This window comes from Daktulosphaira vitifoliae, unplaced genomic scaffold (assembly GCF_025091365.1).
Source record: "Daktulosphaira vitifoliae isolate Bord-2020 unplaced genomic scaffold, ASM2509136v1 Scaffold_3, whole genome shotgun sequence".
Lineage (NCBI taxonomy): Eukaryota > Metazoa > Arthropoda > Insecta > Hemiptera > Phylloxeridae > Daktulosphaira > Daktulosphaira vitifoliae.
Genome location: NW_026099574.1, coordinates 28,997,649 through 29,014,077, shown reverse-complemented (window position 1 = coordinate 29,014,077; position 16,429 = coordinate 28,997,649). Strand labels below are relative to the sequence as shown.

Genomic DNA, 16,429 nt, shown 5'->3' with positions numbered 1-16,429 from the left:
AAATCAATTGAATGTTTTTTAATCATTATTTATTCATAATAAACATGGATATATACAATATTACAATTTAAATTAAAATTTTATTTATAGTTAACAGGTTTACAAATAAATAAATAAAAATTGTATAATCTAAAGTGCTAACATTCTAAATTGTTCATCTAAATTTTACAATATATATTACTTAATAGAATAAAGGAAATCATGCTCTTTAAGTTATAGTAATTAAATTTTTAACTACTTAAATAATTGTACTTTGTACTTGTGTATTGCTTGAACAAAAAACATTTTTACACAAATTTATATTTTAATGAATTTGTTGATATTTCATTACCTGAGTTAAAAAGTTTGTAAAATAAGATAATAAAAGGAATAAATTTTTGTACAAATAAACAGACATAAGTATTTAATATATAAACAATATCATAAAGTAAAGAAATTGAAGACTATAATTATCAACTAAAATAGTATAAATTTTACTACACAAACTTAATGTATTGCCTTAAAATAAATTGTTAAGTCTGCTGAAGATTTCCAAATAAAATGTTTGACAGTTCTTAAATCCATTGATGGCGAAAGAACTTGATCATTACAACTGAGTTCAAAAATTTTTTCTGGTGTGTTTCCTTGTAAATGATTATTTATACAGTCTGATGTTTTATTATAAGGTCCATTGTTATCATTTTCAGATAATTTTTCATGAATATATTCAGCTATTTTTTGAACTTGAATAAAATCATTAGCAACTAAGCGATCTCTGCTTGGTCGAAGAGTACCACTAGAAAAGTGTACAAAATTAAATAAGAATACATTTATTCGTAAACAAAGTCAATATAACTCCTAATTAAAAATATTAACTGACAACTGTGTATTCTAATTATTTGTTTTATTAGCTGTTACTTCTTAAAAAAATTTAAACAGGGAAAGAAAACTTACATTTTTATGTGGAATAACTTCATAAAAACCCAGCAACCCATTTGTTTTAATGGTAATTAACTTTGCTCAGCAAAATTTGGCAGATATTAATAATTTTAAGTCTTCAAAGTTTTTGTAACTTAAAATTTAATACAGGGCATTATTATAATTTGATCATCTTATAATGGATAAGTTATGATTTTAATAGTATTTACCATTGTTAATCTACTAAAGTTTGTAAATATTTATATAAAAATACATAAAATAAATATGTTTTAATAATTTTATGTTTTAATAGATTTTGTTTTTAAAAACAATACTTTTAGAAAGCTTAATTAAATCTTTTTTATATTTTATTCAAATATTTAATATTGTAAAACTATTAATGTTGGCACATGACCTCAATTTATCTGACAGAAATTGATTTCTTTGAGGAAGTTATCGTCATATTGCTAAGTACACTTTTTTTTTGCACTGTTTATAATTCTTTGTCATCATATGCATAAGTGCTCTATTGTATTTAAAAAGAAATATAATCATACTTTTTAACAGGCCTTATACACGTGTTTGACTGTGGCACTAGATAAAATGATATTTTGAGAGCTTTAGGCAGTGTTTTTTCAACAATGACATTCATAACCCACGCAGGAATTGTTTCATTTAAAATCGAAACATCATTTTCATCTCCTGCTTGACTAATAAGCATTCTGTACAAACACCGTCCTCCTACTTCATTAATCATAAGTGGTGTATGTGAAGGTATTTGACAACATTGAAAATCAAGTCTAGATTGTGCATTTAATTCAGTTGTTTGCAACCCTTCAGCTGAGTCAGTTTGAATACGATTTAACCAATTTTCCAACAAAGATCGTAACATACGATTACCATAATTGACTAAAACAAAATTAATAATTATTATAATTCACCAATTTAAATATACAAGACATTTATAAATTAAACCTTTTAAATTATCATCTGCGACATTAATACCAGCTTCTTTAGCTGATACCCAAGCAGCAAAACAATCATTTTCATCTTGTCCTAAATGTATTGTAAGCATCTAATTAAAAATAAATTTTATTATTACATATAATACATAAATATTGGTGTAAATATACAGAAATTTTTTTTTGGTTTATCAAATAACTATATAAAAAAATTATGTTTTTTTCTTTTAAAATTAAATATTAAAATTATTTCTTATGTATTATAAGAAATAATTTTTTAAAGCAATTCTTTATACATTGCACTTTTTCTATGGGTACTATCATTAAAAAGAAATATATATATATATATATATATTTAATTTATATCAATAAAAAAATCTAATTATACAATATTATTAATGAGTATAAATAATGTCGTACTCCTGTTTTCAAATCAACACTGAACCAATTTGGTATGTAGATTACACGATGCCTTTTTTTAATTTCTTCTTCAAAATCTACCTGTCCTAAATCTTGTAACTTGGAAGCCTGCAAAAAATAAAATAAATGTATTTATTTGCAATTTAAAATTACTTTTTTTCAACTTCTATTTAATCATTTTTTTTATATAATTAACACAAAAATTAGAGTCTCTTTTTCTGATAATGGATTTGAGTATCATTAAAAGTATCATTGAATGAAGAATGGTTGACTGTACTCATGTAATGTTCAACGGTAATTTAAGCTTTGCCTCATAATGTCAAAAGAGGAAAAAATGAATGGACAATGACATTGAATGGTAATCCCCTAATTTTAATGAACAAGAATCTTCTTTTTGGAGAGATTGTAATGGCCTTTAATAAGCTGTAAAAGCTTAATAAAAAAATTATGAATTAATTTGGAATTTCAACAATTTACAGTCGATACATTTACTTTTATAAAATAAATATGGTTTATATTTTTTAGAAATGAGGAAAGATAATTTAAATTAATACATATATTTTTTTATATTAGTGCATCTCATTAGAAATAGTTTGTAATAAAAATGTTTTGAAGTAAAAAAAGATTACATAATTTTATGAAAATAAAGTTATAAAATGTTCTTTTGATAATAAAATATGATAAATTAAATTAATAAACCTTGAGAACATCATAAATTGCAACATTCTTTTCTGTATCAAGTGTAAGTATTGTTCTTTTGTCATTTAGCACATGATATTTTCTTATAGCAGCTGATCCTTGTAATTTTCTATAAGGTTCAGTATTATAAGGTACTGTTGGTACATCATCTAAATCAGCAGATTCGTCAGTTTTTTTTAGCTTCTAAAATATTATTAAAATTTATATTATTAGTTACCTAAATACTTACATAATTGTAATCATATTTTTGCAGCAAATATACATAAACAAAAAAATACAAATTTATAGTGGGAAACAAAGAGAAAAATTATTTGTTTTAAATGTTAAAAACCGTCATATTGTTATTTTTTTTAGTTAATATATTAATTGTTAACCAATGAATATCTAATTCGAGTATTTATTTAAAAAAAAAAATTCATAGGATATAATAGAAAAAAAATTATTTCACTATTAATGAGTTCTTTATCTAATTTCTAGTATTTATAATAAAAATGTCTACTTTAAATTACCCAACAGTGGATTGTTGATTCAGATGTAGCTATCCAAACAGCATTCATATCTATTGTGGTAACCATTTTTATTACTGGAGCATCTTCATTACAAATAAGTTGAATTTTGTTGGGATTTTTCAAGTCAGATAAATAAACTTTTTTATCTCTTCCTCCAGATATCACATGTGAAAAGTTCTCTGTCGCCTAACATAAGATTATAATTTGTAGCAAAATGATGTAAAATTATTACTTACAGCCAGTGCCCAAACACCTTCTTTATGAATTCTTAAAGTTTGTATACATTGTTGTTGACCAAGAGACCAAAGCTTAATAGTTCCATCAGAACTTCCAGATAAACATTGAGTGCCATCTTTGCTTACTACTAGAGCTTTAACATTATCAGTATGTCCAATTAGTTTCATCATACAATCACTAGTCCTTGTATCCCATACTCGTAATACTTTTTCTGTACTACCACTTATTAAAACAGTGCCACTATTATTCATTGCTAAACTGTATATTGAATTTTTACTACCAGGTAATGAAGCAGCTTAAAAAATCAACAAAAATTAATTATCAAAGTTAATTTTGAGTTAAAATGTATACTTAGAATTATAACAAATATTATTGATTACTAGTGAGCATAATTACTAATTAATATATTTATTTATTAATAAATTTTTTTTTTTAAATAATTTCTAAGCATAATAAAGTATCTTAAATTTTTTTAAGAATTAAAAGACAAAAACTTTTATAGATGAAATAATTACTTGTAACTGTATTGTTTGTTGTGGTTAAAGTTGTTAACATGTTGACATCCCACAAAAAAATAGTTTTATCAAGCCCTGCAGATGCAACTACTTCTTTATCACGAGCATATGCTAAAGCTCTCACATAATCTTTATGAGTTCGTAATGTTGATAAACATGTATTTTCTTTTCGCAATCCCCATAATTTAACAGTAGTATCTGAGCTAGCTGATATCACTGTAATATTTATATAAAAAAAAGATTAAAAAACCTATTTACAGTTTTATAAGCTGTGAAAAATGTGTAAAAGGTATTGAATTGATTAATGATTTTCATAAGTACCTTGAAATGTTTTAATAATTTTATTTTTTATACGAATAATTTTTAAAAGACATTTCTTGATTTCAAAGAAAAACACAGTACAGTTGGCTCTGGCATAAAGAGAACTATTGAAAATTAGAATCTGTTAAAATCACTATCATAAAATGCTTCCATGCTATAGTATTTAAAGAAAATTGGACTATTTTGTCCTAAGTTAATTGATATTAAGGGATTAGTGGCTAGAAAATATTTCTAATAAAATCCTTAAAGCATCCCTTTAATATACTTGTTAAATGGACAAAAATATATGAAGAAACCCTATGCAAAAATATTTATAATTAACAACACTAAAATTTTATTTGATTTTTTCTTAATAGGAAGCTTTTTTAAAAATCGGTAATAACTTCCCTATTATGTCTGAACTATTTGGTATTTAATATAGGCAATAATATTTGAAAAAAAAAGACAACACAAAAAACAGCATTTTTGTTTAACTTCAGAGGTTGTTAACACATAGAAAAAGTAAGTCATTGGGACAAATTAATTTTTTTAAACTTCATTAAATTATTAAATTAGAGAAATTTATTTAACTTACAATAGTTTCCTCCACAGCATAATATAATATCATTCACCCAATCTGTGTGGTGTTCAAGTGAACGTAAATATTTTGCTTCAACATTATCACGAACATCCCATTGTCGAATAATACTATCACGTCCTGCGGAATATAATATTCCTTGTTTAGCATCTAATTGTAAAGAATTAACACCAGCTCGATGTCTACGTTCTTCTTCATCACGAATAACAAATGATATCTAACAAAACATCAGTCTAAGTTTCAATACTTATAAAATGGAGCATAAATATAACTCTACATACTTGAACTTTCTTTCGTCCAGGCTGATTAAGGCAATTCTTATGTAGAGTACTCATTTTAATTTAGTTTTGTTTATAAAAATTACATGTTTAAAAACCTCTGAAATTTTATAGTTTCAACAATAAAAATGATTTACGATCATAATTTCTTGCTAAAAAGTTATCAATTAAAAATATTCGATTCTTAAATCTTTGATTAACTCAAAATGAGCTAAACAATAGATATGTACACATTTTAAGGGATACTCGTAATTTATAGCTTAATCTTTGTATCACATCAAATAATTTTCACTCATTTATATAAAAATATTATTTATGAATTCACATAAAATCTTATCATTTTGTAGATAAAGATATTTACACTACTACCACAGACTATATGAAAGTATAATGTTACTATCTGGAAAGTTAATTAATCGAATAATTATAATAAACGGTTACATTAAAACAAATTTTTGTTAAAATATTTAAATATTGAAAGTTGTAAATATAGTAACAGACATATCTTATTAATCAAAATTATTTAGTTGATATGCATCTCAAGCTTTTATTTTTAATAATAATAAATCTATTATGACTTTTTTTACAAAATCTAGTATTTTATACTACTTATTAACTTTTTATAGACAACATATCTCCCAACTCCACATCTATATAACCAGAAAACAGTCATATAACAATAATACTGTATGAAAATTGAGTTTACTCAAGGTTTATAAATTATAATTTATAAACCTTGGGACTTATATGGCACCATTTATTTTTATAAAAATGTAAACGATTTCTTTTCAAAAAAATTCCAAGTAAATAATTGTCTATGAAATGTCTATTCAACAAATTTTCTAAAATAATTGAAGGGTACAAAGGCAATTTTCCATTTCTATATATTTTTCAACGAAGCAATAAGATTATAAATTTCTATTTTTTTAGTAGTAAAACAAAAATACACTTAAATATTAAAAAAATGAAAACAATTTTCATTGAATAAATTTCATTACTTGATATTACTGCGAATGGGCTATAAAATCAAAATCGAAAAAATGGACTTTTACCATTTTCCCTGTATCTTTCAATTTTGAAAATATTGTTCATAAAATTAATAATGAATGTTTTAAAGTTAGAGGCGTAATCGGGGGACATGAAGTCTCCGACCTTTTCTATTGATTGTGTAATCAGTGCATTTTTTAAGCTAGTGTAAAGATTTATAAAAAGTAGTTGCATATAATATTAATTATTAATATTTAAAAGTACTTGAACGGCAAACGGTAATTGTAATTTTCACCCTATCAGATATTTCACTAAAAAAATATGTATAATACATAATCATAGGCAGTGGCGTGCCCAGGGGGGAGGTTAGGTGTCATATCCCTCCCCAGTTGGTTTTTTTAGCATCGAGTACCTAACAGCAATAATTGAATAAAGTTGTAATTGTTACATTGTATATTTGTATAACAACATTATATCATATCATACAAAACACAAAATATTAATAAATATTTTAATGAGGCTTGACCTCTAAAGCCCCCTTTATAATCTTTTTCTAATTCTTTCACCCCCATTAAATGTGTTTAGTTGTATTAATACCTATTAGTTATGACATCCCTTCCCATTTAAAATTCCTAGGCACGCCACTGATCATAGTTGTGAATCTTACACTAATTAACTACTATATGACACTAACGTCGCCCAATAAATTTATTTTGACATCTAGTTAATTGTATTTATTATCTTTTCCTTACTAACTGGGTTATACCTCATTTAAAATTATATCAGAAAATACAAAGTTTTTCATCAGCGAGTGTCAAAAACGACAATAATCTTCCAGATAAATTAAAACAAACTGTAACCCTTAAATTTTCATAAAATTACGTACACATTAGGAAAAATGATTCATGATGGCAAAGGGGTTATTGTAACTAACGATATATATAAATGATGTTGGAAAACATTTTTCAATATTAGGCACATATCGAAGTTGTGCTTTTGTAGTATAAGTAAAAAACAAAATTTAATTAATAATAAATTAATATTTTTTGATAACTCTTAAATAGCTTCTTTTTGAATAATAAAATTCTTTCAAGAATAAACATTTTGTTAGAAATATTTATCATTTAAGGTAATTTTAACTTCAGTTATAGAATGTTCTAAATTACTAATCAGATAAGAGTATATAAAAACAAGTATAACTCTAATATTTCTCTTGGTTTTTATTCTACCACAAAGATGTAATTTAAAATGTTTTCAGTAATGAATACTTTTTTCTATTTATTTTAATAGTTGAAATTTAAATTGACCAGATATAGAAAGAAAAATGTGTACATAAACAAGCAACAGTTTCAAATTACTATATAAATTAAACCTTTTATCAACAACAAATTACCTCAATTTTCGAAGAAATATTTTGCCAATTAAAAATTTAACATTATGTACATTTAAGCATACACAATACTAGAAGTTGATAAAATATAATTTTCAGTTATTAAAATTTAAGAAAACTAGTTACAAATTATTTTAGTACTTAAAGAGGCACTCGGTCAAGAATTGGTCATACTCAATCTTAATAAAATCTCAAAAATTATATATTGTTATTTGACAAGTTTTAAATTAAAAAACGGTAACACAGTATAGACATAACATAGATAGAACAAATATAGATATTTTACAATGATTAAACTCACTATAAAAAACGCTTTGATGTAAATCTGTAGCGTTTAATTTTAAGAAATTGGCAATTATACTACCAATTGTAGTACTTGATTAATTGTTTTTTGATTTAGAAATATATGTGAATAAATATATATATATATTATAGCAATTAAATATAGTATGAAATTAATATTAAATAATTTAGTATTGTAATTCGGAGAATTTATAAAAAATAATGAAGTAGTTATTACCTTTATGAAAAACATGTATAAAATTGAAGGGCTTGATACAAAATTTTTCAGAAAATAATTTGTTGTTATTTATGAATTAAAGGTTTTACAAGGAATTTCCATGAGCTTCAAAATGTACATTAATTATTCAACTTTTTTTAATACATTAAAAATAAAAATCAATTTTTAAATGTATATACTCGTTTTTATAAGTTAGTAATACTGTCAGAAAGAGGTGATGAAAAAAAAGACTAATTGCAGTTATTCAATCTAAATGAGATAAAAATCAAATAAATTTTCTTCCACCTTAAAAAAAACTAAGAAAAAATCGATTGAAAAGACAGATTCAGATGTCATACCCAGAGCATGAATACTGACATGTGACTTGACAACTGTACATCATGCGTATATTCAAAATAAGTTTAAATGTATAATTAATTTAGATTAGATTCATGCAATTTTTATAAAAATCGAAGGACTTATTACTATGGAAAACAATTGTAAGGTATTTTAATATAAAGATGTTATAGAAATACAAAATCAAAAAATGAAATAGAGTATTTTAGCACAAAAATGGCATACTTTTGTATACGGTAGCCATTTTCAGTATGAAGACAAATCCAAAGGTTAAATTATTTTTTCAATTAAAGTATGTTACATAATTAATATCTTTTCAGCTTCAAATTGATTTTAAAAAAGGAAGTCATATAATTATACTTTAAAGATCCGGTTGACCAGTATAACAAAATGTTTTATTAATAGAATTAATACTCCAGTAATTTTAATCAATATAAAAAACATTGGAAACTTTAAAAAATAAGGATTTAAATGAAAATTAAGAATCATCTTGGAATTTGTAAAATAAGATGATATTCTATAAATATCAATGAATATACTCGGAGTTGTAGCAAAACAATTTTATAAAAATAAAATAAAGTCAAATGTTTTAGTATGTAACATGTTTTTAATTAAACCATTTTCCTTAACAATTTGTTAATGGTATCTTCACGATTTCCAAAGTCACCACCTTCAACATAATGGTTAGTTTTCTTACGCCATCCACCAGTAGGAGTGTTTAACTAAAAAAAGAAATCAAATTAATTGAACTAATCATGTAGCAGACATTAACAATCTAAAAAAAAAAAAATAAAATGTATATAAAATTAATTGAATATTTTATAATAACAATAAAACATCATTTAATTTATTTGTTTATCTTTGGCAATATGGAAGGTGTAACAACTCAAATTAATAGATGTCACCATGGATGTGCCACACTAATTTCTTTGGATATGATACATTTAATATTTTTCTTAAATAAATAAAACATTTTCAATAGCACATGACAATTATTAGCAAAAAAAGGAACTTAGCTATAAAAATTAATAAATTTAAGAAATAAAAATTGTTTGAACATATATTCTTGTATAATGACTAATTATTTAAAGACTCTATTGCTAAAATTACTCTGTACCTAAATTAAATTTCTGGCTTAATATTATATTAAATTTATTTTTATCAATTTTAATGCAAAAATAAGAAAAATGAACTTTTAAAATATAGTCAAATTTATACTAATAAGCAATATCAAAAAAGTTATTTTATGAAGTTAAAATTTGATAAAATTAATGTTTTAGAAGTTATTTGATCATGAAATAATATTTTGGTTACATTTAAATAATAGAAATATTTTTTAATCTAGAATTTTTAATTACTTTTAATATTATCTAGCAAAATATCTGAATGAGAAGTTATTGGATAAATTTAAAAAGAAACAAATTATTTACATATCTAAGAATATTATTCTAACATTAAAAATTATTTTTAATATATTATATAAATAAATAAAATGTTAATTTGATATATTGAATTCACTATCAGTATTATCAAATTATTCTTATTAATAAGTATAAAATTTCTTAATAGGAGAATTTATTAACATTATAATGTAATTAAATTAATTACTTTGAATGGCCAAAGATAATTCATTGCATATTTGAAACGACGGTCTGCCCTGTAGATACAATGAACTAAATCTTCAGTACAGATAATACCATATTTGCCCAATTTCTTTTCAATCATTTCATTATTTGTTATTGGAATACGTTGTCCATTTAACTTAGCAAATCCTCGTTTGTAAATCAATTCTCGAACACTCTTCAAATTGGGGTACCCCCATGTAACATACGGTTCACAAATTCTCAACATATTTAATGTAGCCTATAAGTATATATAATCAATTATTAACAATAAAACAATAAAAAATAGTTTTCTTACTTTATTCAACTTGATAAAAATCCCATTATTAATTTGACGCAATCTGAATAACTGTAATACCTTTTTGACTTTTGGAGCTACTTGATTAACACTAAAAATAAGTTTCAAAATTAAAAATAGTTCTGTTAAGTTATGATAAAATTCTTACCCTCGAATACGAATTATGAATGCTAATTTAGGTTCAGGTGGAATGTAATAATCACCTGCCTTTTTAGCATTTCTTGCCAAACGTATTTCATCTCTTTCCTTCATTCGAAATTCTTTAACATAAGCCTCAGCTCGTTTAAAATACTTCTTAGTTTTCTTTACACGTTCTTTACGTTCCTTAAAAAAACATTTAATATTATTTTATTAAATTCTCAATAGTATTAATCAATAATAGTTAATGGTACACTATTATAATTATTAAATAAGTAGTTTTTTCAATTAAGTTGAACAAATAAAATTAAATATGGTGTTAATACTTCAATTGCTTTTTTTAACTGCTTGAGTTTAAAAGCTGTACGCGCCTTTCTTCTCTTGAGAACGGACTCCGGCACTGCCGGTAGTCTTTTAGGTGTGCTGAAAAACAAATAAGAATAAAAATTATCTATTAAACAAAAATTGAGTTAAGTTGTTTAAAAATACAAGAAAGTTATTAACTTTTACAGCTTCATTCCCTAACAAATAAGGCTAAGTAAAACAATCAGTAAACTTTAAAAGTTAAAAAAAATTAGGGAGTGGATAAATTAATCTAATAGGTTGCAAAATCATTGTTCAAAATTTGTTTGAGAGGTTGGTAGCAACAAGAAGTAAAAATCCCAAATCAATACTTAAACGTATAATTAAAAATCAAGTTTAGCAATATAGCGTATGTGATCTTAACGATGATATATAAATGAAAATAAAATCTAATCCAGTAAATTCAATTTATATGGATACTCTCATTGAAGTTACGAGTGTAATTTAACAAATATAAATAAAAATTTAACCAAATTAACAGTTTGAATAATTATTAAAATAATATTTCAAGATAATAAATTTTAATTTTAATATAATAACTTTAAAAACCAATAATTTGAAGTTTGGATTAATATGGATAAAAATCTTACTTTTCAACTGCCATATTATATCGTGATTTCAGTGAAACAAACAGATATACAACTGTAAACACTTCACACAATTATAAATAAGATCAATTGGTATAGTAAGTATAACATAGTACTGCATTTCATATTAATTCTAACAAAATTATTATTTTAGGTTAGTTTCCACTGTATGTTGCAGTGTTATCAACATTATTCTAATATTGTCATACTACCTAAATTATAGAATGTGGTAACTGTGTTATTTGAACAACATATTTTTTTTAAGATTGAGCCGGGACTCAATAATTTTAGCTATCCCGTTAAATTTGATCAAATTTAGTGTTTTTAATGAAATTATAAAAGATATTAGAACTATTTTTACTATGACTGGAGAATAATGCGGTTTCATAAATACCTAGAATTAAAAATAAACATGTCCGCGCTTCACTTTCTATCATAATAGTTAAGTATTAATCTTCCTATTTTCGGTTTTCCCAATAATAATCACTTCTTTAATACTGGTTCAAAATTTGTTAATGACCGATTATTTTCTTATTTTTAAGATAGTTATACATATATGGTTTCATTTAAAACACTAAAGTTAATAAAATTGTAAGGGAGCAGAAAAGGGAGAGGGCCAACATATTTACTAACACAAATAAATAAACTCTACATAACTATACTACACATACTACATTCAGTAAAGGCGGTCAAATAAGGGGTGACATACACACAAAATATAAGTAAAATAGCATATCATATTAAAATCTTCTCCGCTTCGTATTGGAACTAAAAAAAATTAATTAACTTCTTAAATAAATTCTTTTAAATTTCCTACTTGAAGTTATTGTTTTTTTTCACAGTGATTCACAAAATAGCATTAATAATTTCTGTTAATCGTTTATAAAATAATACTGAATTGTGAACTCAATGTTTTTAATAAATTTTATCGATTACTGTTATGCTCCAGATGGATAAATCAACTTTGGTAATGCTTCTAAATTCTAACATTTTTATAAATAGTGAAAAGCTGATTATAGAAAAGTTTTTGTGTATTATTTTTATGGGTGAGTTTTTGTTTGAAACGTGATTTTTCATTATAATTTTTCACTTTAGTAATNGCTTCTAAATTCTAACATTTTTATAAATAGTGAAAAGCTGATTATAGAAAAGTTTTTGTGTATTATTTTTATGGGTGAGTTTTGAAACGTGATTTTTCATTATAATTTTTCACTTTAGTAACTCACTTGATAATTTAGATTTCTGATAAAAGTAGCATTAACTGCAAAATGTGATTATTTACCTTACACAACGATTATAGATAGGACTTATCTAGAATCCTGTCGTACACATTGATTGATAACTCTACTTTGAATCATTGCTACTTTCACTGTAATTTTTTTTATAACCTAGTATATTTACACTGCGATAAAAAATGTTCATAGAATAACACCTTTAAATTGATAGCCCACTTTAATCACTTTTAAATGTGTCAAATTATGTGGTCTAGAACAACAGAAAAGATAAATCATCTACTCTGTAATAGCACTAAATTTTATAGATAAATTCTGTTACTATTTAAATCGTTGCCGCCTTTTTATAATTTATTTTCGTAGTTCACGCTTATCAAAAATTGCTCCTGATATCAGTTTAATTGTTATCATTTCTCTAAGTGATATATTCACACGCAGCATGTTTTATCTGTAAATTGAGCATTTTTAATTTGCCATAAGTATAAGTAAAATGTGGCATATGAGTGAAATATTTAAGTAATTTAATTATCTACTTAATAATTAATAAAAGTTGTAAGATTTACTTTTAATTATGTATTTTTAATTCAATAGAATTTCACTAAACAAATATTAATTGAGGTGTGTTGATGAACTTTACTGTTAAATTTATCATTTTAAAATAAAAGTAAGTTATTAAATTATGTAGTTTAATACAGGCTGCAGGCTAAAATATTATTAAGAAATTCTCATCAAATTTTTCCATTATATGACTAATTTACTTTTTGTGAAAATTTATATATGTGTAAGGTTTGGGTTTAAAAGTTTCGATATACAAAAATTGAAAATTTTATTTAAACTAACGGCAGTAGAGAACCCAAATATAATTGTAACTTTATTCAAATTGAACTTCTAAAAAGAACTCTCCATAATATATATATATATATATATTATTATATACATGTGACTGATTTATCATTTACTACTGAATTTCAAAAATAATAATTTTGTTGAATTTTTTTTGCTTAATATAGTACTATTTATTTCTTAATTTATGTTATAGTAGTCAATATAGTTGTACATTTTATCTATCTAAATAAATGAACTAAGTTGTTTGTCTATTCTGCAAATTAAAAATAATTATCTTAAAAATTAGATTATTCAAACTGGACAATAAAAAATATTAAGTTATAATAAGTTTATTGAGCGAATAGAGTGGAATAGTGGAATGTTTAATATTAAGCAAATCTTGAGTTTGAGAAGAAAATCAAATAAGCTAAGTTAATTAATTAATTATATATTAAAATAAAAAATAAATTAACAGATTTTATAAATACACTAGCTATAGAGTGCAGTAAACATAACAAATTTGAAAGTTAGAAATATAAAACAAAACAATGTAAAATGTTACGAGAATGAGCAATGTTTTAATAAACTTAGTAAAGTGAAAAAAGCAATGTAAGAAGTTTTAAAGTGGATTAAAAAATAAGGCAAAATCATTTTAACAAGAAATGCGCGTCTTCTTGGATAGTAATGCTATCAATATTGATTTAATTAGTTTGATCAAACATATAAGCAATTTGCTAATATTTCTAATATTTAAGTTGATAAAATATTTTTGTCATCATTAAAAAAAAACCCAGCACAGGGGGGTCGCAGCACAGTGGTGACGTGGCATAGTTGGATCAAGTATAATAATATCTTACAGTGATTAAAATCACTATAAAAAAAAAAACGCGGCTTAAATGCATTTTACCACCCCATCGAGATTTTTCAAATTTTTTTTTTTAAATCAATTTAGTTTTTCATACCGACTAAGAATATATAAACATTTTTTGTCGGCGAAGTCTAGTTTAAAAGTTATGAGCTTTCAAAGATTTCAATAATCATATACAAATTTTGTTATATACTGCTGTTTTTTTTTGATAATTTTCATTAATTAACTATAAAAAGTATTCTCGATGATGTAGTTACCGAGGAATAGTAAATTTAAGAGTATTTATGAGTACATTAAACGTGTTAAGGTAGTGTTGAAGTAAATAAATTTAATTTTTTTTGATCTATTTTTTCAATATTATATCACCATTTTAACATCAAGGTTTTATACTTGTTGGGTCACTGAGAATTTCAGTCGAATGGGTTTAAATAGGTTGGGTTTGGGCTTGACTTCTATCCTCTGGGGGTTTGGGGGCGTGAGCTCCCATCCCATGAGAGTCCCAAAGGGGCTCGAATCGGTCACCGGAGCCGGCAGGCGTAGGTGACCACAACTTATATTTAAATGGGTTTGTATAACTCAACATTATAACATTAAGGTATTAGTAAGTATATTTTAATACCTCAACAACTTAACTAATATCAACAATATCTAATGTAATAGTATTTTTTTTTTTTTTACAACAAGTGTTAATTGGTGTACATAATAAACAGTAAAAACTTTTATTTTATTGAATTAACAATTCTATGTAAAACACCACATCGTGGTCTTTTTTTTTTTTTTTTCCTCAAATTGAATTAATTGAGTTTCTTGTTATTTTTATTTCGTATTGCGTAAATTTGATGTGCGTAGTTTTGAAAAAAAAATTTGGAAAATCCTTATTTTTAAAGATAATTTTGGTTTTAGGATTTTTAGAATGAGGATATTATGTAATAATTACGTCATTATAGTTTCACAATAGTATCATGAGAAAAAATTAACAAAAAAAAAAAATGTTTGAGCTATTTTTAGTTTTTGACGTTTCAACTTTAAAAAGCTATAACTTTTGAACCAATTTTTTCCGACAATTTTTTCAAACACTTTTGAAAAAAGCATTGAAAAATACACGTTTAAAAAAAAAAAAAAATGAAAAAACTCGATGGGGTGGTAAAATGCATTTGTTCCAAAAACGATTCGATGCAAATCTTTAGATAGTGTTTAATTTTAAAAAATTGGTGGATTATTCCAAAAACTACATGTTCTGCTAGTTGAATACAGTGACTATTTTCACCTTGAAGACAAAATAAAGTCCGAAATTTTTTTTTTGTATAATAAAGTACACTACATTAGCTTTAATTTAAAATATAGATAAAAGTGTTAGACTTTCCGGAACACTTTCAAAATTTAAGTTGAAAAAGTAAATTTTTTGTGAAAAAGTTGTCATTTTGAATCCCCCCCTGTAGGCAGGTAAAAAGTCAAATTTATAAAAAAAATATTTTAAGTGATAGGTAAGGGCATTATGCATCTATATAAAAAAAAATTATATCGATATGTTCATTTTTAAAAAAGTTATAGCATTTTTAAGTTAAAAAAAATTGAAAAAATTTCGAAGAAAAAGTTAATTTTTGTAAAAAAGTTGCCATTTTAAATCCCCCCTAATGAGCAGGTTAAGTGATAGATTTTCAAAAAAATGATATCAAATGAAAGGTAAATATCTATGGTTTTAGTATAAAAAAAAATTATGTTGATGTTTTGATTTTTCAAAAAGTTATGGAAGTTTTAAGAAAAAAAAGTGAAAAAATTTCGAAAATAAGCGATTTTTAAATTTGTAATTTTTTTGGATATTTCCCCCATTTGCGGGGAACGAGGGAA

At 24.1% G+C, this 16,429-nt stretch overlaps 4 protein-coding genes across 4 annotated transcripts in view; 1 reads left to right on the top strand and 3 right to left on the bottom strand.

Moving 5' to 3' along the window:
* Positions 1-128: 128 nt before the first annotated feature.
* LOC126900811 (WD repeat-containing protein 48) lies at positions 129-5,721 on the bottom strand. Its single transcript, XM_050676770.1, has 10 exons — positions 5,419-5,721; positions 5,135-5,354; positions 4,240-4,455; positions 3,724-4,019; positions 3,488-3,673; positions 2,979-3,161; positions 2,280-2,387; positions 1,873-1,972; positions 1,455-1,806; positions 129-775 (listed from the first exon to the last, which is right to left on the bottom strand). The coding sequence occupies exons 1-10, from the start codon at positions 5,470-5,472 to the stop codon at positions 487-489; spliced, it is 2,004 nt and encodes a 667-aa protein (XP_050532727.1). The 5' UTR covers positions 5,473-5,721; the 3' UTR covers positions 129-486.
* A 3,472-nt stretch (positions 5,722-9,193) lies between these two features.
* Positions 9,194-11,816, bottom strand: LOC126900840 (60S ribosomal protein L7). The gene is made up of 6 exons (XM_050676820.1): positions 11,660-11,816; positions 11,033-11,129; positions 10,717-10,892; positions 10,569-10,659; positions 10,257-10,511; positions 9,194-9,370 (listed from the first exon to the last, which is right to left on the bottom strand). Exons 1-6 carry the CDS (start codon positions 11,671-11,673, stop codon positions 9,260-9,262), a joined length of 744 nt encoding a protein of 247 aa, XP_050532777.1. The 5' UTR covers positions 11,674-11,816; the 3' UTR covers positions 9,194-9,259.
* A 1,252-nt stretch (positions 11,817-13,068) lies between these two features.
* LOC126900806 (tubulin monoglutamylase TTLL4-like) overlaps positions 13,069-16,429 on the bottom strand; it is a 24,571-nt gene continuing 21,210 nt past the window's right edge. Inside the window, exons 20-21 of the transcript XR_007702921.1 lie at positions 13,211-13,336; positions 13,069-13,141 (exon numbers count right to left, since the gene is read on the bottom strand). The gene's annotated coding sequence lies outside the window, so the exon portion shown is untranslated. The remainder of the gene's footprint in view (positions 13,142-13,210; positions 13,337-16,429) is intronic.
* Positions 13,379-16,429, top strand: part of LOC126902104 (transcription factor TFIIIB component B'' homolog) — a 5,936-nt gene continuing 2,885 nt past the window's right edge. The window contains exon 1 of the mRNA XM_050679128.1: positions 13,379-13,404. Coding sequence (XP_050535085.1) covers positions 13,379-13,404 — 26 coding nt within the window. The remainder of the gene's footprint in view (positions 13,405-16,429) is intronic.